At 40.1% G+C, this 23,941-nt stretch overlaps 1 protein-coding gene across 5 annotated transcripts in view; it reads right to left on the bottom strand.

Moving 5' to 3' along the window:
* The window catches only part of FARS2 (phenylalanyl-tRNA synthetase 2, mitochondrial), a 606,910-nt gene that overhangs the window by 581,046 nt on the left and 1,923 nt on the right, over window positions 1-23,941 (bottom strand). For 2 of the 5 annotated variants that reach the window (XM_087857911.1, XM_087857914.1), the window contains exon 2: window positions 16,125-16,292. The exons of the other annotated variants lie outside the window; for them this stretch is intronic. In XM_087857911.1, the coding sequence (XP_087714037.1) occupies window positions 16,125-16,128 (4 nt within the window). In that variant the 5' untranslated portion in view covers window positions 16,129-16,292. The remainder of the gene's footprint in view (window positions 1-16,124; window positions 16,293-23,941) is intronic. 5 annotated transcript variants of the gene reach the window in all.

Raw genomic sequence — 23,941 nt, 5'->3', positions numbered from 1 at the left:
GCTTGTGCTCTCTCTCTCTCAAATAAAATCTTAAAAAAATAAAAAATAATAATAATAAAAGAAATGAAATGAAAGAGAAGTTACAACCAATACCAAAGAAATACAAAGGATCATAAGAGACTACTACAATTATATGCTAGGGGTGCCTCAGAGGCTCACTCGGTTAAGCATCAGACTCTTGATCTCAGCACAGGTCATGATCTCATGGCAGTGAAATTGAGCCCAGCCTCTGCTCCAGGCTGGGGGAGGAAACTGCTTCAGATTCTCTCTCTCCCTCTGACCCTTTTCCCCCCACTCGTGCACATAGTGTACACTCTCTCTCAAAAAACAAAACTAAAACAAAAACCAATTAAATGCTACCCAATAGGACAACCTAGAATGAATGCATAAATTACTAGAAACACAGTCTTCCAAGGCTGAATCAAGAAGAAATAGAAAATATGAACAAATTACTAGTAATGAAATTGAATCACTAATCAAAACATTCCCAACAAATAAAAGGTCAGGACCAGATAGCTACAGAGACGAATTCTACCAAACAGTTAAAGAAGAGTTAATACCTATCCTTCTCAAACTATTACAAAAAACTGAAGAAGAACACCCAAACTCATTCTATAGAAGAGGCCATCATTATCCTCATACAAAAACCAGACAAAAACAACACAAAAAAAGAAAATTACACCAATATCCCTGATGGACACCACCATAAAAATCCTCAAAAAATATTAGTAAACCAAATTCAATGATACATTAGAAGAATCATACACCACGATCAAGTGGGATTTATTCCAGGGGTGCAAAACAGGTTCAATATCTGTAAATCAATCAACATGATACACATCAAAAAAAAATAAAATCCTACGATCATCACCCCCAGAATCCCTGCTCTTCATGCACGTGCGCAAGCTTGTGTGTGTGTGTGTGTGTGTGTGTGTGAGAGAGAGAGAGTGTATGTGTGTGCGCGCACACGCTCTCTCTAATAAAGAAATAAAAATTTTTTAAAAAAGTAAATAAATGTCAAAGGCTGATAAAAGCATATCCTCCAGATCTGCAGCTACTATATAGTTACTAACATAGCTACTCTATAGCTACTAATCGCATGTGGCTACTTAAATTTAAATTAAAGTTAAAAATTGACTTCCTCAGTTGCACTAGCCACATTTCAAGTGCTCAAGAGCCAGAGGCGGATGGTGGCTGCCATACGTCACCGCGCAGATACAAAACACTTCCATCATCACAGACAGTCTATTGAACAGAGCCCTAAATAAGTGCCTTTTTCTGAAGGAAACACAGCATTTTCATTCATTCGTTCAACACATGTCTGCTGCTGACCTCCTACCATGGGACTGGCACTGTGCTGGTTATCAGGCATGGCCACAAGTGAAACTAATCATTTAAGTAGGAGATAAATAGAAACCTAAAAAATAGAGGAGTAGATACCTTATTTTTAGATAAAGAAAAGCAGCCAGGGAAGTCCTGTCTGAGGAAGTAATGTTCAAGCCAAGATTAGAAAGATAAGCCATTCAAAACGACAGAAACGGTTTCCAAATAGAGGGAACTGAAGAACCAAAGTGTTCAGGTGGGATGGGTTTAGCATGTTCTAGAAACTTATTTCAGTATATTCTGCAGCTGTCTCATTAAACTTGAAACACCAAGCAAAACATTTAACTGACACCCAAATCTATTCCAATGGGGAAGTTAGACAACGGTCCATATATTATCCTAGGCAGTTCTCTTCCCTCTAAATCACCTGCCTTTCTGTCATTTCGTTTCTTGAAGCACCAACTTCTGAATGGGCAGGAACAGAAAGCACAATTAATTTTGTTACTTCTTAAGAGAGGAAAAATGGGCTTAAACGAGGTTTCTGCACCACAGTGCACTGTAACTAGCCTTGTCCTCCCAGGCCACGATTCACACGGGTCATCAAGAGACTGTCCTCACAAATGCGAGGCTAGGTGGTTATTATTCCTGCCAAGGACACACAATCCACGCAGCCCTGGAGCAGCAACACGCAGCTGCTGGTCTGAGAGCTAAGAGAGGACCAGCCTCTTCCCAGGAGACAGCACCACAGCACGGTCACTGCCCCACTGACAGCTCTCAGGTGGGGCCTTTCAACACCCCAGCTTTCACACGACAGGACTGAGCGGAGCTCCGAACAGTGAACCCCTCGGGGCTCTGTAGCTTAGGTGCTTGCAACACCTTTGCCTGGCACTTCGTTCACCCATTTATACACACTTTGTCACCTTACTGTCTTCTCAAGCTTCTTCACCACCTTTTCGACCCAAGTGGCTCTCTACCAGCAGGTCTCAGGCTGTTCTCGTTATGGCCCAAGTGCCCTCTCAAGGAGCTACACGAAGCACCCACAGGCTGTACCCGAACCTCTGAGCAGAGCTGAGGCACGAGGGCCATGAACCAGCGCTGAAGCCACTGTCCTCTGGTGCACGCGGGGCCTGCTACGGGTGGCTGGAAGACACTATTCATCTTCCTCTGTACTTAATGGGAGCCAAACGGTCTAGGCAATTTCCTTCCAGTCCCATTTCTCTCAGAGAGAGAAAAATAGAACCTCTATTGCTGGAAAGAGCTGAAGTGCTTGGTGTTGGGGGAAAAAAAAGGGGGGGGCCGCATTCTCTTATCAAATTAATTAAGAGTCAAATATGGAAATTATGCTTCTGACATCAGGTTTTGATTTTTTAGCCTTAATGAAGAAAAGCCCAATGCCAACTAAACTGAAAAACCCGGTGAGGTTGACTAGTTATAGAAGATCAGGCTGAGGAACATATTTTAAATCCACACATGTCAAAACATTCATTGCATAGCGACATTTCTGCCCAAACACGTTTCAGTAATTAAAATTAAGCTTCTTTCAAATAAAGTATGCCACTATCATTTTTAGTAAACGACCTTGTAAAAACACTTCATTTTACTCTATTTTGAAGAAAGCATAAGCTTCAGATGTTATAATACCATGTGAAGTTACTCAAAAAAAGGAAAAACAACAAAAAACAAAAAACAAAAAACTAAAACCTGCGTTCCTGCCAGACCTGGTTCACCAAGTTCATGGGGAGGCGATACCAAGCCCTCCCTGCACACTCTTATTTTTTATGGAAAACCAAAGCAGAACGTTCTTAGCTGGAGCCGCCATAACACAATACCGTGGACCTGGTGGCTTACGAACAGCAAACATTTATTCCCCACAGTTCTAGGGGCTCAGAAGTCCAAGCTCAAAGTGCTGGCAAATTTGGAGCCACATGAGAGCCCACTTCCTGGTTCAGACGGCCCTTTTTCACTGTGTCCTCACATGACAGAAGGGGCAGAGCTCTCTGGGGACCCTTTTATTAGGCACCGATCCCAACCATGAGGGCTCCACCCTTGTGACCCAGTCACCTCCCGATACCCCACATCAAAATACCATCACATTGGGAGTTAGGATTTCAACATATGAACTGGGGAGAGATGGGCACAAATGTCCAATCTATGGCACAAAATAATGAGACTGCATTCCTAATCTCTACAAAACGTCCCTAGAGGTAGGGAGAGAACAGATGATTTTAGTTCCATTTTGGACTGAAGAGAATTAAGTAGGAAAAGGTAACCTGATCATGGATCACACAGCTGGGGCAGAGCGAGGCTGAACGCTGACCCTCCAGTGTGATATTCAGTACTTCACCCATATCAGGATCATACTTGTAGGAGCTGAAAATGTCAGCAACTGATGGTGGCTGTACTTTAAATTATAATTTAGATTAATTACAGACAAAGTACAACTTTAAGGAAAAAATACTTTAAGGGATTAGGGTTCTAGCCCAAACAAACGGATATAAGATACCAACCCATAAGTACCTACTCTGTTCAAAACTTCCCTTGTTTATTATATGGAGATATCCACAGTGGGCTGGGCACAAGGATATTCCTTAAAATGAGGGTCTGGGGTAAAAACTGACACCGTGATGCTGGGATTTTATTGAAAGAAATACTGAAATAATGCTAAGCAAGGAAAAAACACCAGTGTTCTTCCATATTATGAATAAATTTCAATACATAGAGATTCAATAAAAAAGTCCATATATATCTTTGGTATCTTAAATATATTCACTTCTAAACATGGTATTTCTGATAACGTGTTACTACATAAAAACAAAGTTTAGCTTCAATATGGCTAGCACCTTTTATACTCTACAGAGATTACCTGGGAAATAATCTGACTTTAAGTACAAATATATAAGGCATTTGGAAATCAGAATTCCTTAACTTTAACAAGTTTTATCACATTTTCTTTGCTTTCTAGTTTTTACCCTTCTGGTAAATAAAAGATTTTTGTTGTAACTAAAAAAAAAAAAAAGTATCTATAACCAACCATTTGGAATTGGTATCTATTTCCTTCTCCTCAAACTACTGAGCACTGATGAGCACTGACAAACTATTAAATCATTATATTGTATATATGAAACTAATATAAGACTATATCAATTACACTTCAAAAATAAATAAATACATCATTTTTAAAAGACAAGGAAAATGTAACTGAAAAGTACAGTAACTCTAAAACCTCCTGGGTCAATTCAGCTTGTTTTAAAAGCAAACCACTTTGCAATTCTAACTACAACTTTATTTAATGTTTTGGTTTAAGTCTTTCAAAAAAAGTCAAATTTCTACATGTGACAGATACCAATTAATCTAAAGAAAATATTGTGAACCAGCCCTTGTCTACAAATGCAAAAAGTTTGAGTAACATTAAACTAGATCCACTACCCGTGCATTTATCCTGCTTTGCAGCCACCATCTGATGAATGAATAACAAAAAGGTGAAGTTAATTAGAGAGTAGCTTCTGTATGTATTAGGCTTAAACATCACAAGAGGATAAATGCTTTCTCACTACTCACAGTATTCTAAAGTTGATTCAGGAGTATAGTGAGCATGCATTTGAGAAGTACAGATTTTATTTGAAAATGTAACAGTAACATGTAGTGCTGCCTGTTATAGAGACAGGAATAGACAGATGAGAGAGATCCTTCAGGGTTCTCCCAAAGCCATGGGGAGTTTCTGGATAGACAGACATCTCTTGATGAGGCTGGAATACCTTCCTCTCCACCAGCCAGTCACTCCCACTACACTAGGCCTTCAGGACTTCCCTGCTTTGAATCTCCTAAAATCTCCTGGTTTTGTTTTTGGGTTTTGTTTTGGCTTTTTTGGTGGGGGGGGGGGCGTCTTTATTTTAATATTTGTGCACATAGTTTGTGCTTATCTGGGGGAAATAATCAGTTTTATCCAGAGAACAGCTTGAAATCTGGAATACCTTAAAAGAAATAAAACTAATTAACAGATATTTACTGTTTCTTTAGAAGAGGTGCTAGGAAACAGAGTAAGAAAAAGTCTTTGCCTTCAAACATTTCAGAAGGCCAGCCTTGCAAAATTCCAAAATCGGTGATGAACAATGACTGTGTCTTCATCAGTCACACGTATCAGTGGCAGCACTAAGGGCCAGTGGTTCTCAATCTCAACTGAACTACCTAGAAAGCTGCTAAAAACAATTTGTGTCAAGGCACCATGATGAGATTTTTGACTGCTGTGGGAGGAGCCCTGACGTTAATAGTTCCACAAGCTCCTGGGGACTGTAACGTGCAGTCACGACCAAGAGCCACTGCTCCAGACTGAGAGTTCACAAACCCCACAGTTGCTAAGGCCAAGAGTTCTCAAACAGGTTCGCAAATCGTCAAGGGTTGTTTAAGTCTGCCTTGGATTGCCTGAAATACCTAGCATCCAACCTACATATTTTGTTTTTGTTTTTGTGTTGCTTTAGGTTCCAGAAGACGATTTGTGTCATCTTAACTTCAACTAGCATAGAGCTCTGGGAAAGCTATAAGCACTTTTAGTAATCATTTTAAAAATTACCTAAATTTCCCCATAAAATCATTTTTATTACAAATATCTCTTCATATGAAAATTTCATTTTTAATTAATTGCTGACATCAGTCAAAATGGCATTTAATGAAGCTATTTTGCCAAAAAGTAAGAAGCAGTACTGGCCACTTTCAGAAGCCTCCTGAAATTATCTTCACATCTTTCACATCTTCTATAGAAAGTTTTGCTAAAACCAGTTCAACGACAGGCTGATAAGACATAAATTCAGGCCGTTGTATATGCAAAACTAGATTTTGCTTTATTGATTTATGTTGGGGTGTGAAAGAATAAGACACATACATCTCAAGAAGACTGGTTAAATGGGGCAGCAAGAAGTCTTGGTGTAATGTTAACTGTCACGTATTTCAAGATTATGGACAGGACCAATTCCAAAATCTGCTTAAGGAAGGAAAAATTCAAGTACAGGATTTATTTTCTCTTAAAACTAGGTTCTCCCTCTTGTAAAAGGGATTTACCAGAGGAAACTTTGAACACACCTAGCCCACAGTCACGTGAGCTGTTCCTGGACCACTGGGATGTGAGGATGTATTTACATCATCCTGCTAAATTCAGGGCTTCCCCCCGGCAGCGCTGGTAGGAAATGGCAATGCCACACCTGCACGGAGGCAATAAACATGGATGGGTACCACCTGCTCTTTCACACAGCTGTCTGACTTGGGCCTGATGACAGTTCTCCTCCATCCCGGTGGCACATTAGAAGCCCCTGACACTTTTTAAATATATTATTACCAGGCCCCATGCCCAGGGTTTATGATGAACTTGATGTGAGTGGAAGAGAATACTGGTAGTTTGTAAAGATTCTCAGATGTGTAATATGAGGCCAGAGAACCGGTGGGTTGGGGCGCCTGGGTGGCTCAGTCGTTAAGTGTCTGCCTTCGGCTCAGGGCGTGATCCCGGCGTTCTGGGATCGAGCCCCACATCAGGCTCCTCCGCTGGAAGACTGCTTCTTCCTCTCCCACTCCCCTTGCTTGTGTTCCCTCTCTCGCTGGCTGTATCTATCTCTGTCGAATAAATAAAATCTTTAAAAAAAAAAAAAAACCAGTGGGTTAATGGAAACCTAAAGGTTATCCATCTGTCAGGTAATGTGATCTGGGAACTACTAAAGGGGAACAAGCTCAGATAAAGACAAATCTGACCTCTGAGCTTGCTTAGATGACTCAAACGCTGGTCTCTTTCCTAGAAAGAAGGATGAGGGGGAGGCAGCTCGTGTGAGAGGAGAGAGCTTGAGCTTACACAGAGACGGGCAAGAGTTCAAATTCCCATTCCACCGTTAGTTAGCTGCATGGCCGGCCCACTGAGGAGATTCTTTCAGCCTGTTTTCCCAGATGTTAACTGGCACTCACTCCATCTCATCAGGGATCTACCAAGATTACTACGAATTACATGTAAAACAAGGAGTACAGCAGGTGTCGAAAATGAGAGCTGTGTCAACCACTGAGCAATCCAAACGGGCCTTGGGCAATAAAGAAGAGAGGCATTCCACAGCTCAACTCTTCACACACAAGACACAGTCAATAAATTATTTCTCAAAGTTTCACAGCTGTAGTACAACCTCCATATTGTCCTGAAGCTGGTAACAAAGATCTCTCATGGACAACTTGTGGAGAAGGATCATAGCTTGCTTGTTACACAAAATGGTCAGTGATGCCTAATTAAAAAAAGAACTGATAGATCTCAATGTCAAGCAAAGAATGGTTCAACTGCTTCAGTGCTAGTCCCAGAGAATAACGGAGTACTTAGCTGAGGGGCAAAGAAGGAATCCAAATCCTAGAACAGACAGGCCCCTGTGGCTTTAGGGTCCAATGGCCTTAGCTTCAAATTTTAGCTTCAACACTGCAGTAAATCACATACTCTGTAAGCTTTATTTATTAGATGGGAATACTGCCATCAGAGTCAGAGTTCTCATAAAAACTCAAAGTGCAAATGCAAATGTGCAAATGTAGGTAAAGGGCATAGCACAAAGTGGATGTTCAGTAAATCAGGTTTTATTACCCTTGCCCTACCTGTGTTTTGATCTCTGGTATGAAGTTCTGATAAATTATGCCTCTGAAATATTTCCTCTTCATGAATCAGACAACTCTCAAACCCTGAGCAAAAATTCACAGACAAGCCAATCGAAAACGCTAGAAAGGTATGTTTTGGATAGTGATTCCCTTTGGGGGATGGGGTAACTAGACAGAGAAGAATGGGGTAAGATACAGAATATTTCTGCTGAATATTGACTTCACGTCCTATGCAGCATTCCCAATGTCTAAACCTTAAATGGAAATATACTGAGGAAGAACAATAATAATAATAACAGCATAGGCTTATTTCTTACTCTTTCATGTATTATGAGCTATAATATCTTTAAAATTCTGGGGTTGTCATCATCTGACCAGGTCACAAAGGGGACTCAGTGATGGATTACTAAGCAGCAAATTGTGCTAAACTAGAAGACTGATACAGGAAATCTGGATCAAACACTTTACAACTAAATGATAGGAAAGCTGAGATGTATAATCAATTTACAAACAATTATAATTGATTGACAGGGAAAAAAAAAACTCAGCCAGTTTTCCACTTGATTTATAGACCTATTAAGTCTAGCAAAGTCTAGATAGTTTTATACATTATCATGACCAAAATAAGAAGTATGAGAAAAGGGGGTGCCTGGGTGACTCAGTCGTTAAGCGTCTGCCTTTGGCTCAGGGCATGATCCCGGCGTTATGGGATCGAGCCCCACATCAGGCTCCTCCGCTGGGAGCCTGCTTCTTCCTCTCCCACTCCCCCTGCTTGTGTTCCCTCTCTCGCTGGCTGTCTCTCTCTGTTAAATAAATAAATAAAATCTTTAAAAAAAAAAAAAGAAGTATGAGAAAAGGAGGTATATAAGAAAATAACATATAAACATCAATTTATAAATAATTGTAGTTAACAGGAAAAAAAATCTCATCCAATTCTCCACTTGATTTATACACCTGTTAAATCCTGCAACTAATAGGCCATTTTGTACAATTACCATGACCAAAATAAAAAGCATGAGAAATAAAGGTATATAAGAAAATAATAGACAAACATCATTGACTTATTTTTTTCATCAGAGACAACAGGTCTACAAAGATCCATGTACATGCTCCCATCCGAAACACTACAACCAATACCACTGATACACTGTGATATTGGCTATTTAAAGGCTTCCTGAATATCTGGCACTGTAACTAAGAATTGGTCATACCCCTCAAGCTCACAGACCACCAGAAAACCAGAGTTAGAGATATATAAGTTCCAACCAGAACTCAAGACTAAACGGTTATTGGAGGGCAGTGGAGGAGGTGACTAACTCTGCATAGAGGAAGAGCAGAAAAGATTTCACAACGAGTGAATTTTCAGTGGTTGACAGCTAACACGATCAGAGACTGGGCACATCTTTTCTCAATTCTGCATTTGGGGGCTTTTTGACAGTGACCTGAAATTGGTTATAAATATGCTACCACAGCCAAACATTACGACAGGAGCTCCTTCCATAAACCTTGTTTATTAAACATCGACCAGCACACCAGTGACCTTGATGGCTAATTTCCACATTGTGGAGGGACCACACGTGCATAGGACCAGAGGCATAAGAGTATGGAATCCAAGAAAGAGCTGGTAGCTCAGGATAAGGAGTGTTGGGGAGCAAAGGAGGGAGTAGTAATGAATAGGAGAAAGGGAGTTCCGGGCCACATTCTGAGGAGCTAAGGGTCCTGATCTTTATCCTAGAGAAAATTAGGCCAATATTATTAGTGGAGCAATAGAATGACATATGTATACGTTATAAACATGACCCTGGAACTCAGGGGGAAGTGGAGCTGAAGGAGAAGGCAATACTAAGACACACACTATCTGTAACGTCTAGAACCCACCTGTGCGTCACTGCCATGGTGAGGTAGGGTTAAGATGAAGGGAAACAAACAAACCAGCAGTCGCCATATTACCAAGTACAGAGGTTTTAACACAAAGCACACTGTCCAGAACATCTAAAACTGAAGTACGCTCAGACAAGGAAATAACCAACCCTGACCTGAAGCCACAGAGTGGCCGTTCTTTGGCAGAGAGACACTGCCTTGATCCAGAGATGAGTAATTATCAGAAAAGAAACAAACCAGAAACTATCCATAGAAACTAATGAGAGAAAACAATTAAAAATATAAAGCAAAAAAAGAAAAAAAAGAAAGAAAATGTTCACCAAAGAGAAACTGCTCTAAGAAACAAAGTGTTTAGACCAAATTGTTTTCCAAAATCAAAGGAATTAGAAATAAACTTAGGGGCACCTGGGTTGCTCAGACGTTAAGCGTCTGCCTTCAGCTCAGGTCATGATCCCAGGGTCCTGGGATCAGCCCCGCATCGGGCTCCCTGCTCAGCAGGAAGCCTGCTTCTCCCTCTCACACTCCCCTTGAGTGTGTTCCCTCTGTCGCTGTCTCTCTCTGTCAAATAAATAAATAAAATCTTAAAAAAAAAAAAAAGAAAGAAAGAAAGAAACTTAAAAAAATAAAAAGACAAAAACTGGTCTTGGGGAGGGTCAAAGAAGATATACAAAAGATCAAAAAAATAAAACAAGATAGGGGCGCCTGGGTGGCACAGCGGTTAAGCGCCTGCCTTCGGCTCAGGGCGTGATCTCGGCGTTATGGGATCGAGCCCCACATCGGGCTCCTCCGCTGGGAGCCTGCTTCTTCCTCTCCCACTCCTCCTGCTTGTGTTCCCTCTCTCGCTGGCTGTCTCTATCTCTGTCAAATAAATAAATAAAATCTTTAAAAAAAAAAAATAAAAATAAAAAAAAAATAAAACAAGATAAAAAGTGAGTTGGTACAGCTCAAGAAATAGGAGAGGAAAATGAAACTCATACAAAATGAGTGTCATATTAGAGGGAACAAGATGTTAAATTAACACAAATAAAAACCCTCTCAGGGACAGCAAGGCCAGGTCTGAGAAGCCTTACAAAAGGAAACATAAATGAATAAAAATACAAAAATGCCCAGAAGCAGAATGCTAGACACATGAGACAAAAGATCTACTTCTCATTACTGGTGCTCGTGAAGAAGTACAACAACAAAACAAACAAAAATACTGAAAGACACATCACAGAAAGGCTCTCTCCCAGAGGAAGACTTACGAATCTGCAAATCAAGAGCAGACCATGCTCCAAGAAAAATTACAATGCAGTGATCAACAATAGTCTGGTGAAGTTATCAGATCATGGGAAAAGGACAGCTAGAGCAGGAGGAAAAAGCCATACACACAGCACCGCCTTTTCCCATCTCAGGGTCCCTTGCAGAATGAGTAGGTGAGGGAAGAAGTAAGTTTTCATGCAGAAGCAGGGGATGATTTGCCCACTGAACACAATCTTAAACAAGTACTGGGGGTGGGGGGAATGTGTTTGACCTACATCCCATAGGTCATGCTAGTTCAACATATTGGTTACAGACGCAGTATCACTGAATAACCAGCAGAAATACCCAGCAGGAAGCCAGGTGTACAGATGCTTGCCTTGTTTCTTCCTGACACTGTTAGTCAATTCCACTAATGAAAGCACATCAACAAAGCAGAGTAGGGTATTCATTAGGACTGAGAACCAGACTAGTCTGAAGCAGACCAATCAGATGATATTAAGCAGTGAACAAGAAGTCCGGGCTGGATAAGAAGGGAAGAAATTAGGGTATGAGACAGATGTGGCACAATAAAAAAGAGAAAAGTCCTGTAAAGAATTGTGCAGCCCTGGTAGCAAGGAGAAGAAGCCGGAAGGTAGGAACAGCAGAGTTAGAGAAACACTTAAAACTAAGAGTCTAGGGGCAGTCCAGTCAATAAAATGCATTTAACTGCAAATCCCAGCCGGGTCACTTACTATTTGTTTCCTCATTCTATAGGATTGTGATGAGTACTAGATCAGGTAACCCATAAAACAGCCAGCCCAATAAGCACTCCAAGAGTAGTTAATCCCTTCAGTGCCCATGGGAGCTGAGGAGCCTTGAACCAGGAACCAGCAGGGCTCCTGAACCCTCAGAACAGAGCCATCCACATTTTAAAATTCACATTACTTAGCTTCAAATACAAGTGTCCTGCAGCAGGGGAAAAAAAATTTTGAGGGGAAAGAAGTAAGAAAACCAATGGACGAGGGTAAATCATGAAACTACGGCCTAGTAGAAAAAAAACTCCATTGAATCAATGACCAGTCTATTGAAAAATATTTATTGAATGCTATGCAAAGTACAATCTACTAATTTATTTTCACATCTATCTGCTAATAATATATTGCCCAGCACATAGACAAAATTAGAAGGCAATTAGAAGTAAAATAGCTGGAACTGACTGATTGCTTCTATTTACAAAGAGGAGCGGAAGCCAAGCATGGCCAGAGCCAGGACAATGAAATGTCTGCTACGTGATGAGAGGACAAGTTTCTGCCACATGCAGGGCTTGGGAATGTGCTCTGGAGCCATTCAAGGGACGGAAACATAATGGTTAACACTGCAGAAACATTCTGGCATTACAATGACCTGACCAGGGGTTCCCAATCTATTTCAGTCTAAGAATAAATTTTAACTTTGAAAAAAATCACCTAATCTCCACAAGATCAGACACATACTTTTTTTAAGATTGATGTTTAATGAATGAATGGTTACCCAATGATAAAGGATGGTTAGTTCCTAAGGAAAATCTATACTTCAGAGTGCCTAATCACGCCAGGCTCTCCACCCGAAATCAATAACAACAGCTAATCTTCTACAGCATTTTCTATGAATCCAGCACTATTTTAAATGCTTTGTTTGTATTAATTCCTTTAATGATAATAACAGCCTGGGATAAAGCACTTTGATTTTTTTCATCGAGGTATAATTGACATACAACATTATGTTAGTTTCAGGTGCAACATAATGATTCGATACTGCAAAACGATCACCACAGTAACTCTAGTTAGTTAACATCCATCTTCATATATAGTTACAAAAAACTTCTCCTTGTGATGAGAACTTTCAAGATCTACTCTCTCAGCAACATACACTTTCAACATCTACCGTATAATTCAAAATTACTTAAAAGCATTAATAAGTCACAGTAGCTTTTTATCGCTACATATTTTTCCAATCACTATACTGTGTGCATATGTTTGAAAAACAAGAGGACAAGTACATTAGAAACACAGGGATTCATAAGCCTTTTCTTCCTGTGGCTCCCACAGTTCATCTAACACATGGACTGGAAACCACTGTTCTGACTGAGTTAACTGACAGAACCATGAAGCTTTTAAAATTCATACTCCTCATCCTAAAATTGCAGAACCTGCAGTACAGCATTTCCAGGAGGACAAAAAAAAAAAAAAAAAAAAAAACTGATATTGCATTTGAAAAAACAGGTTCAGAGAGATTCTAGCAAAATACAAAACCAAAGCACAAATTCTCTCCAATTACTGATCAAGTAGCAAACACTCACTGAATACATTTTGTATGCAAAGTAATGATCATTCACTCTAATCATATTTATTTAAGCATTTACACACTAATTGTACTTTTTCAAGCACAGAACCAAACAGAAAGGCAAATAACTCAACCCTAGGGCAACTAGAGCTTGAAAAAGAGAGCTCACGCAGAGGTAAATAAAACACTGTAGAAGATGCTAATAACAGAAAATAAGAATCTAATTTGTAAATTATTTGCTAGTTTCTCAAGGCTGCTCTTATACTACCAAATCAACATGGCATGATACAACATGGAAAATACAAACATTTTGGAAACAGTTCAAATATCAAATCTGTCCTGTGAACTTGGGACCACTTATTTTAAGTTCTCTAAGCCTCACAGTTTTTGGTAAAATTGGGGTAACAATGTCTAGTTCATTCAATTAGTAGGAGAACCAAGTAAGAAAGTTATGTCAGATGTCTTCTGCAGGGCCTAAAAATGGAGTGGAAAATGGCTGGAGAGGAAGAGAACTGTTAAGCATGGTGTGTGACCCTCAGGAAAATCTGTGCCGTGAGGCTCAGGAGCACATCCCACTGGCATTTGATCTTTCCTCCTTCTCATGGGGGCCGACTGAGTTACCAGACTGGGACTGTCTTAGCCCAGGCATGGCTGGGCTATGGCTCCTTCCAAAGCACAGGCTGCAGAGCTGCAACAGGGAAAACAACCTCAAAAGGGTGCAAATCTCCTGTTCCGAAATGCCTGATTGCTTTTTTATGTTTCTATTAATATTTAGGAGCTTTCTTCCAGAAAGTCCAAACAACATAAAATAAGACTATGACTAGATATAACCATGAACCCACAGTTTCTCTATTAAGTGAAACAGTAAAAGCAGCACACTTCCCTTACTTCCACACCTTAGTATAGCCCATTAGTCATGCACAGAGACTCAACCCCAAAGTAGAAAAAAACCTTGTCCTTGCATCAACCCCCCCCAATCTCCAACTGCTGATGAAACCACAGCAAATTGGGGATCCAGAACAATCCAGACAATGGAAGAGTCCCCTCTCTGAGCAGAGGGCAGGGAAGATGCAGGGATCCTACAGGGAATAAAAGGGAAATGAAGGCTTTGAAGAGTTTCAGAATCTTGGTTCTTGCAATTCCTACCTTTTTGCAAACTAAACAATCTATGGCCTTGTCAGGAGAAGGAAGGCCTCCCTTATTTTGGAAGGTCTTAAGACACCACGGTGTACAGATCAACCTCACCATCATAGTCTATTGTACCAAATAGGATGACTGTACATCTTGGTTTCCCCAAGGCAGTTCAGCTTTATGCCTCTTGTCCCAGCATCATTATTTAACAGCACCCACTTTCATCTATCTCAACAGTGTCCTGATTTAGGAAATGGATTATATGATCACCCAAATGTTAAATTAAGTGACTTACCTAAAATGATATGGAAAAGCTTTGTGATAGCTGTGAAATGTAATCAAATCAACAAAATCCTAGTCAAGTTTTCTCCCTTACTATCACTCACATACATAGCGTTTACAATAATTTTTAAAAGTTCACAGTAACTCTCCCTAGAAACAATAAAACTATTACCAACAGTCTAGGGTTATAGCCTGCTGGAACTCAAAAATTTTATTTAAAAGCATCTCCACTGTAAGTCAATAGCTTCTGTCAATAATTCACATGGCCTCTCGTGAGACCACTCTTTTAGAAAGAAGATAACAGAGATTCTAAATGACTAGTAACCAAGCACAATACCCTGCTAAAATGAGAATCATTTCCATGCTTCCAGGGTGTTCTAAAACATAAAATAAAAACATTGGCTACTAGAGGCTCTTCAAGTCAAATTAGAAAAATAGTGCCAATAAAGTTTGTTTTAAGATAATGCAAAATTCAGGGAGAATAAATCCTAAGACAAGAAAAAGTGTCCAAACTACGTATTATTCTTTTAAAGAAACTGACAAGAAACTTGCTCAGTTAGTACGCTAAGTGACTATGGTACTTGCCTTCTAAAATCTAAAAGGAAACTCTAACAGGGAACAACATCCTCTGAACGAGTGTAACAGACCCTGTGCCGCGGCTGAACTTCTCAGGTTACCGAAAATTGGTGGTGGTGATGTGGCAGGAAGCTGGAAGATGCAGAAATTTAAGGATTTCAATCTTCTTTTCTTTCACCCAGTCATCTGGCAAATGTTTACTGAGCACTTACTATGCACATTGCCTACAGTGACAAAACAAAACATAGTCCCTGCCCTCATGAAATTGACTTCCGACGGGAGAAATCAACATTAAACCAGTGTCTCAGAATTACACAGCAGTATAATTTTATATTATAAAAAGTTAGGTAAAGAATAAGATGCTATAAGAAAGAATAACTAAATCAAGACGGTGTAATTTAAACTGTGGCCAGAGAACATCTCGCTGAAGATGGAACATGTAATCTATGTAATCACTAATCAAATGAAGAGTATGGGAGAAGATTGATTAATCCAGAGAGGGACCCTGATGTACAAAATTCTTGAAGTGAAAAAAGAAAAAAGAAAAAAAAAAAAAAAGCTTAGCCTGTATATGCACATAACAGATTCATATAAAGAAACTACATGAAAAAATCCCAAAGCTTCACAAATAGCAGAGAAATTACTTTAAATTAACAAATGCAATAAATTCTAAATAAAAAATTTTGGCAAGGCTAAAACAATGAAACTCTATTTTTGGCACTACTACATCAATATGTGTTTAACTGTGAGAAAGCCCAAACAGTTTTAAAAAAGCATGCATTGCCTACTCATCAGGAGGTCTGTAGGTACCCAGTTTCAGGGTTCATTCAACAGCTCAGAAAAGTCAGGGCGGTAAGTTAGAATCTCTTGTATTTTCTCGTCCTTTCTCACAGGCTTTTTACTTCATGGTTGCAAGATGGCTGCTGAGCTTCAGGCATTAGTCCTCAGGTTAACATCTCAAGCAGGAAAGAAGAGATAGCATAAGCAAGCTCCTTTGTAAATACCTATCTTTTAACAGGAAGGAAAATCTTTTCCAGAAAACTTCCAGACAACTTCCTCTTGTCTCATTAACCAGATCTGAGTCTTGTGGCTACCTCTGGCTGTAAAACGGCTGGAAAACCAAGTATCTGGCCAACAGGAAATGGAATCACCATGACTACTTTAGACCATTATGGTTCATTTCCAGGAACTAGGCACATGGCCACTCAAACAAAATTACTATTCTGTTGGCCAAGAAGCAGCATGGCTGTTGCATAGACAGCTAACACTACCTGAAGTCACCCAATAATTTTCACAGGTAAGTTATTTAGAGCTAATGCAATTGATTCATTCATTCAACTGTTGATATTTAATCGTCTAGCATATGCAAAGCTAGATGCAAAATGTTGAGGAAACAATTGTAATAAAAAACAGACATGGTCCCTGTCCTCACGGAATATACGACCTGATAATAGAGAAAAATACTCAAATAATCACTCAAAGAGATATAGAACTCTGGCAAGACTCCTGTAATGAACTTTGTTGTCTTTTACCAAAAATCAGTCCCTATTCTCTTGGTAACTACTTCAATTTCACTGTATGTACCCCCACATGCCTACCTTCCCATCCCCAACTTTTGCAGCCTGTATACCTTGGGGACAGCTGACCCCGTTCTTGCCTCTAGAATTCAGGTGGGTGGCTCAAACCTAAACTGTGAAGCTATGCCTTAACCACAGTTAATCGTTAGAGATGGATGAGCATACAACTCAATTAGGTCCAAAGAGGTGAACAGAGAGAACGAACTGCAGCGCACTCCTGATCCAGAAGCTCTCTCTCTTCTGAAGTTCTGGAAAGTGCCCCAGAATTGCTGACAGCCTTCCACAACCAAGAAAGGATGCCAGCCTGAGGATAAAGTTGACATTGTACAAGACAGAGTGGAAAAAAGGACAAAACCAGGTCTTTGACAACATCACTCAAATAAACCAATCCTAAAGCCCACCTGACTTCCGAACTTTCAAGATCCATGAGACAATAAAGCCGTTATGTTGGCTCAAATCTGTTTGACTTGGGTTTTCTATTGCTTTTAACTGCAGTCACTCTCAGTTTAAAAAAATACACTCGCACATTAAGAGGGCTTAAAAGAAGAAGATGCGCTTAAAGTTTGAGATGTCTTTGCGTATCTCTTAAACTCACACCACACAAATGAGGAAAGGTGGAAAGAATGTTCCATGAAGTTGGATCAGCATTTGCAATAGCCCCTCAGGGTCATATTGCCTGTGTTAGTGAGTTTACATAAACTTTTTTAGACTTTATTCTAAAAATGATGTGGGGGTGGTGTGGGAGAATGGGGGGAGGGTGCCTAGCTGGCTCAGTTGGAAGACCATGCAACTCTCCATCTCAGGGTTGTGAGTTCAAGCCCCATGTTGGGTGTACAGATTACTAAAATAAATAAACTTTAAAAACAATTTTTTTTAAAGATTTTATTTATTTATTTTGACAGAGATAGAGACAGCCAGGGAGAGAGGGAACACAAGCAGGGGGAGTGGGAGAGGAAGAAGCAGGCTCATAGCGGAGGAGCCTGATGTGGGGCTCGATCCCATAACGCCGGGATCACGCCCTGAGCCGAAGGCAGACGCTTAACCGCTGTGCCACCCAGGCGCCCCTTAAAAACAATTTTTAATAATAAAATACAAATGATGCAGAGGGGTTTTCTGGGGAGAAGGAAGATTAGCATAAATTACTGTCACATTAATCTACACTGAACATTTTATTTTCAAATAGTTGTCAAGACCACAGAAAAGGATTTTCAGAAAACAGTATAACAACACCTGCGGACTCTCCTTTAACAGAAGGAGATTCCAACTCAGATTGGACATTCTGGTGAAACTGACCTCATTGTCAGGAAACGTATTAATCCGGGACAGTTTACCCAGAGGCTTTAAAAAGTAGGGAATATAGGCAATTCTTGGAAGACCAGGGCTCTACAAATGAAAGCAGCCTCATAACTACCATCACAACCAGGTCTCAGGAGGCTGGAGGGGCTCTCACTCACCTGGAAGCCAAGGTGTGAATGGGATTTCTAACAGAGTTTCCCATCATCAATGCTCAAGCACTTATTTCAAAGTGCTCAAAGACTTGAAATAGATGACAATGTTAGTACCTGGAAACGTCAAGGAAGGAAGAAAATATGCCTGATAAGCTTTGTTCTATTTCATGATTTCTCCATTTTCACTCTCCCCTGCAGTCCAGAATTCCAGGAATTGTTATAAAAATATTTCTCTCAATAAATGAATCCTTATTACCTGAAGCTAACTCTGTATCACTGTCTGCCAATATTACTGCAATCCATTTCACACAAGCCAGGCTTTTATACTCTTAACTATTATTAGTTAACTCAAGCTTACAATTACACAATATACAGGACACAGGTTTGTCAAGCTGAATTGCTTTAGTTGTGCTCAGCAGATAAATTTTTAAATTAAAAAGCTATGAAATATGAAATCATATAAAAGTATTCACTACTTTTGGCAAAGAATGGCAAAGAAATCATGAATTCTGTTTACATTCTACTGTTAATAACATTCTCCAGCATAATATTGCAATTGACTATATGTATATGCCCCCCCAAAAATTCATATTAAAATCCTAAGTTAGAAACCAAGGTGATAATATAAGGAGGTGGGGCCTTTGGGTGATTAGATCATGAGGATTCCTAAGGAAGGGGATCAGTGCCCTTATGATAGAGGCCCCAGAGAAATCCCTTGCCCCTTCCATGTGAGAACACAGCAAAAAAGCGGCCATCTGTGAACCAGAAAGCTTTCACCAGACACTGAATCTACCAGCACCTTGGTCTTGAACTTCCCTGCCTCCAGACCTGTAAGAAATAAATTTCTGTTGCTTATAAGCTATGCAGTTTATAGCATTTTATTATAATAGACCAAACAGACTAAGACAAGTATCAAAGATTGTGAGGTAATAGAAAACATATATATTGGTCTCTGCCCTCAGTTCCTGTCTCTGGAGCCCTTGTAATTTCCCAAATGGTAGGAATACTAGAAGCATCTCGTTCTAAAATTTGGTCTTTGACCCCAACCCTGACACGGGGATGCTAAAACCCTTGAAAATTCTTAAGTGCTAAGAACACTAGGAGCATCATTTGTTCTAAAGGAGTGACTCTGGGTGGGCTCCTGTACGGCTCTCAAAGGGAGCTGGTCACCAAAAAGACTAAGCCATGACTAGACGCTTGGGATTTCTGGCCCCACCCCACCAACCCCACTTCTCTAGAGAAAAGAGGGGCTGGAAATGTTGCTACTAATTGATCATGCCTACATGAGGAAGCTTCCATAAAATCTCAGTAGTATGGGGTTTGCAAAGCTTCCAGATGGGTGAACACATCCACATGGGAAGGGTGATGCACCCGGACTCCACAGGGACAGAAGCCCTTGCACTCAGGGCCCTCCCAGACCTCACCCTATGTATCTCTTCACCTGGCTGTTCATCTGTATTCTTTCACACAGCCTTTAAGAAACTTGTACGTGTGTTTCCTTGAGCTCTGTGAGCCTCTCTAATAAATTACTCAAACCTAAGGAGGGGGCATGGGAACCTCCAATTTGCAGGCAAATAGGACAGCAGGTGTGGGTAACCTGGGGACCTACTACTTGCAATTGGCATGTAAAGTAGGAGGGTAGGGAGGCCAGTCTTGCAGGAATGAGCCCTTATTAACCTGTGGAATCCGATGCTACCTTCAGGTAGGGTCAGAATTAAGCCGAACTATAGGACACCCAGCTGGTGTTGCAGAGAACTGCTTTGGTGTCAGTAAAAACCCCACACATCTGGTGACGAGAGGATGCAGCAGGAAAGAACTGTAGGATTTTCCTTTACAAAGATATATCATCCTTGGGCACCTGGATGGCTCAGTCTGTTAAGGGTCTGCCTTCAGCTCAGGTCATGATCCTGGGGTCCTGGGATCGAGTCCCGAGTTGGGCTCCCTGATCAGTGGGGAGTCTGCTTCTCCCTCTCTCTCTCTTAAACAAATAAAATCTTAAAAAAAAAAAAAAAAGATATATTGTCCTTCCAAGAGAACAGTCAAATCACAGGACTCAGTACTGTCTACCAGGAGACAGTGACCTGGTATTTCATCAGTGATTAACAAAACAGGCAGCTTTTCTCTTCTAAACAGAGTCAACACTGCAGATCCTAAGTGTTTTCTGTAAAGGACCAGCTAATCTGGACAAACAAGAGATGGCAGTTGCTACTCCCCACTCAAAGAAGTCCATCAGAGCTTCAAATCTGTCTTTATAAGAATTACAGACATGAGATGTTTGTAAACTGCCTGGCAACACTCCTGGAAGAGAAAATACACTTCGAATAAATAATAGCTGTTATTGCCATTACATGTAGCTGGTTGATTAACAAATCATTCAAAAACATACGAACAAGAAAACATCATTCCTTTAAGTTACCCCTCATAACTAGTATGAAAAACAATGAAGGTGATCTGCAGCAGAACACTGCCATAAATCACACTGTAAAAGAATTCCCATGTTGGTGGGGTTTGTATTAGGAAAAGATGGTTTTTTCCTTCAGAAGGCAAAGAATTTGTTAAAAAAAAAAAAATCCTCTAGAAGTAAGTGACATTTGATACACTTTAAACAAAATCAATTGTCAGTTTTATTGTTGCTGCCCACAAGTAGGGGAACCCTTAGCCTCCAATCAATGACGTTAGACTATCTAGCTGCTTTCCAACTTTCTCAGAGAACACCTTTTCTTAGGTATATTTGAAAAGAGCTTCTACAGAAAGGTGAGTCTCAGAAATCCGCCATGAGGTAATGTCTGTGGCACACAAGAACAGACAACCTAAAAAAGGTATTCGATTTAGGTCTTTTCTAACACACGGTATAAGAAAAAAAAAATGTAAATTTATCTTCAAAGACTAAAAAGCTAGTATAAAAATCAACATTTGAGATGTTCTGAATATTTGTTAGGAGCTAACCAGTTAGCTTTCACAAATAAGTGGGAATCCAACTAAATTAAAATTCAAATATGTCTGAAACTTACCCATGTTATCCAAGAAAAATTAATACACTTCAAACTCCTAAAGCTTCCACTGACAACCATCTGTGGAGCAGGGTAGCACCATGGCTAGACAGATCTCATCCTGGACCAATGCCCACCCTCTCTGCTCCCTAGCTGCTTAGCTCCAGCTCAAGGATCTAACTTCTCAGCTCCCCTGTCCTTAAATGCAGTTAACAGCTTTCTTTCCCATCAGGTCTCCAAAGGACTGAGATCCTACAAGGACCCAGCTGGTGTCCACCGTGATGGCCTTTCCAGCTGCGTCTCCTGCACTCACCTTCAAGCACTCTCTTCTTCCCTCCCTCAAAAAGCCCTCCCTCAATGGTCTGTAGGCTGTGATCATCTTCCCCTAAACCTCAAACACTCTCTCCTTTACCCTTTCTAAGAGTGAACCTTCACCTGCAGTAACTATCTTACCACCACACCCACACATCCAAATCCTGAAATTCCGTTCAAGGCCCAGCACAAACCGAAATTCTCTCAAGTCAAACATGAACACTATCTCCTCCAAAAAAGCCCCCTAATTCCCACATGTCAATGTTTCTCTATCAGGCTACAACCAATCACCTGGGTAATTAAAAAAAAAAAAAAAAATTCCTGAAACCTGGGCATCAGCCACGTTGACTTTGTCCACCTCAGGTGTGGCCTAGGCACCACCCATGGAAGTGACCGCTCATGGTGAGACCCCATAGCACTTCCCCAGTACTTCCCCTGCAGCACTTTGTACTTCCTATTTTAATTACATACAGAGTGTATTTAAACTGTAAACTTTTGGAAAACAGGATCAGTGTTTGATTTATCGCCCTCAAATATCCATAAGAACAGTGGCTTGAACTCCAGGCTGGTCAACTTAAATGCAAAGGTAAACTGAATTTCAGTACTCCTGGAATACAGGATCAAAAATATGGTTTAGAACAAATCCTACTGACATCTGAAAAACTAACCTATATCTCAAGAGTTCAGATGTTAAGTTCTACTTGGGTGAACCAGCCAATGTTGAAGAAATAATTTATCCCCCAAACAGAGGAAACATCATTAAAATAAATCAGGTACAGGCTAATCATGTCTGGTTTCGTAGATGGTCCCTCCCATCCCCTCTCCCAGAATTCCCTGAATGGGTCATGCTCCCTCATACCTCCACACTTTGAAGATATATATATACTACAAGCTCTTACCCCATTCTTCATCTGGCTGTTACTAACTCATTGGGGAAACACCTTCTATGAAAGTCTTCCCTTAGGTCAAAGTCCTAGTTGAATGGCCTTCTTCGGTACTCCGCAGACACTTGGTAATATTATCCCTATCACAGCACCTATCAAAACAAATTAATATTTTGCTTATCTAGTTCCCTGTCCATTTCTGGGGAGAAGGACTCTCTTCATGGTAACTCAATCATCTTGGATAATATATGGCACTTAGGAAATGTTCAATAAATGTTGAATAAATGAATGAATGAGAAAAAGGCCTTCAGTTTGTTCATCTATAAAAAGGAATTGATATCCAAGGTCTCTTCCAGCTTCATATTCTATTAGAATGAAGGATCAATAAAAACAAATGACAATTACATATAATAAAGATTTAGATCCATGTTTGGAGTGGAACAATTTCTAAATCATTATGTCACAAGTTGCTCATTTATACAAGATTTCCTTTACACATCGTTTTAATATTTAAGCCTAAGACAATAAACTTCTGTCCTATTACTTATTATGTTTGGAGAAATTTCTCTTCACAAAACATTAAGTGCTCATCAGCAATCTAGCAATCCTAATTTTAATACAAGGTAATACATTGTTTCACATAAAGAACTGTAAGTATTTCTTAACTACGGATAGGTGAATATTAAAGCAATTTTTACATTTTGAGGCCTAGATGATAGTAGGTGGGTACCACTAGCTTATAGTCAGTACCTAATACAATACTCGGCCCAGAATAGATGCATATTAAAGGACATATAAGTAAGCAATCTTCAGGTGCTCGCCCAGGTCCAGTTTCAACCTCAAATACAGTTATTACTGAAAATAGTCATCTCTGCAATAAAGATGTACAAAAATAGAGATTTAGGTTTGGAATGTAATTTTTTTATTAGTTGTTCACGGCAATGATATCCAAGATACTGCTATATTATTTCAAATACAATAAAAGTATTTTTGTGAGGACTTAGCTTAGAAGCTACTGGGAAGGGGCGCCTGGGTGGCTCAGCGGTTAAGCGTCTGCCTTTGGCTCAGGGCGTGATCCCAGCGTTCTGGGATGGAGCCCCACATCAGGCTCCTCCGCTGGAGGCCTGCTTCTTCCTCTCCCACTCCCCCTGCTTGTGTTCTCTCTCTCTCTGGCTGTCTCTCTCTGTCAAATAAATAAATAAAATCTTTAGGAAAAAAAAAAAAAGACTACTGGGAAGCTATCACTTTCCTAATCTCAACTATTCTTTGTACTAACAGATGACTAGGCTACCCAAACAAACTAAACTTTATATATTTATTTGAAAAGCTTTATTTGATTATGACAAAGTTAAGGTAATTTAGATACATTAATTGTATACATTGATGATTAAATT

The sequence above is a fragment of the Ursus americanus genome, chromosome 32 (genome assembly GCF_024610735.1).
Source record: "Ursus americanus isolate L20-20 chromosome 32, mUrsAme1.1.p, whole genome shotgun sequence".
NCBI lineage: Eukaryota > Metazoa > Chordata > Mammalia > Carnivora > Ursidae > Ursus > Ursus americanus.
The sequence above is the reverse complement of the archived record's forward strand: the minus strand, read 5'-3'. Positions and strand labels throughout refer to the sequence as shown.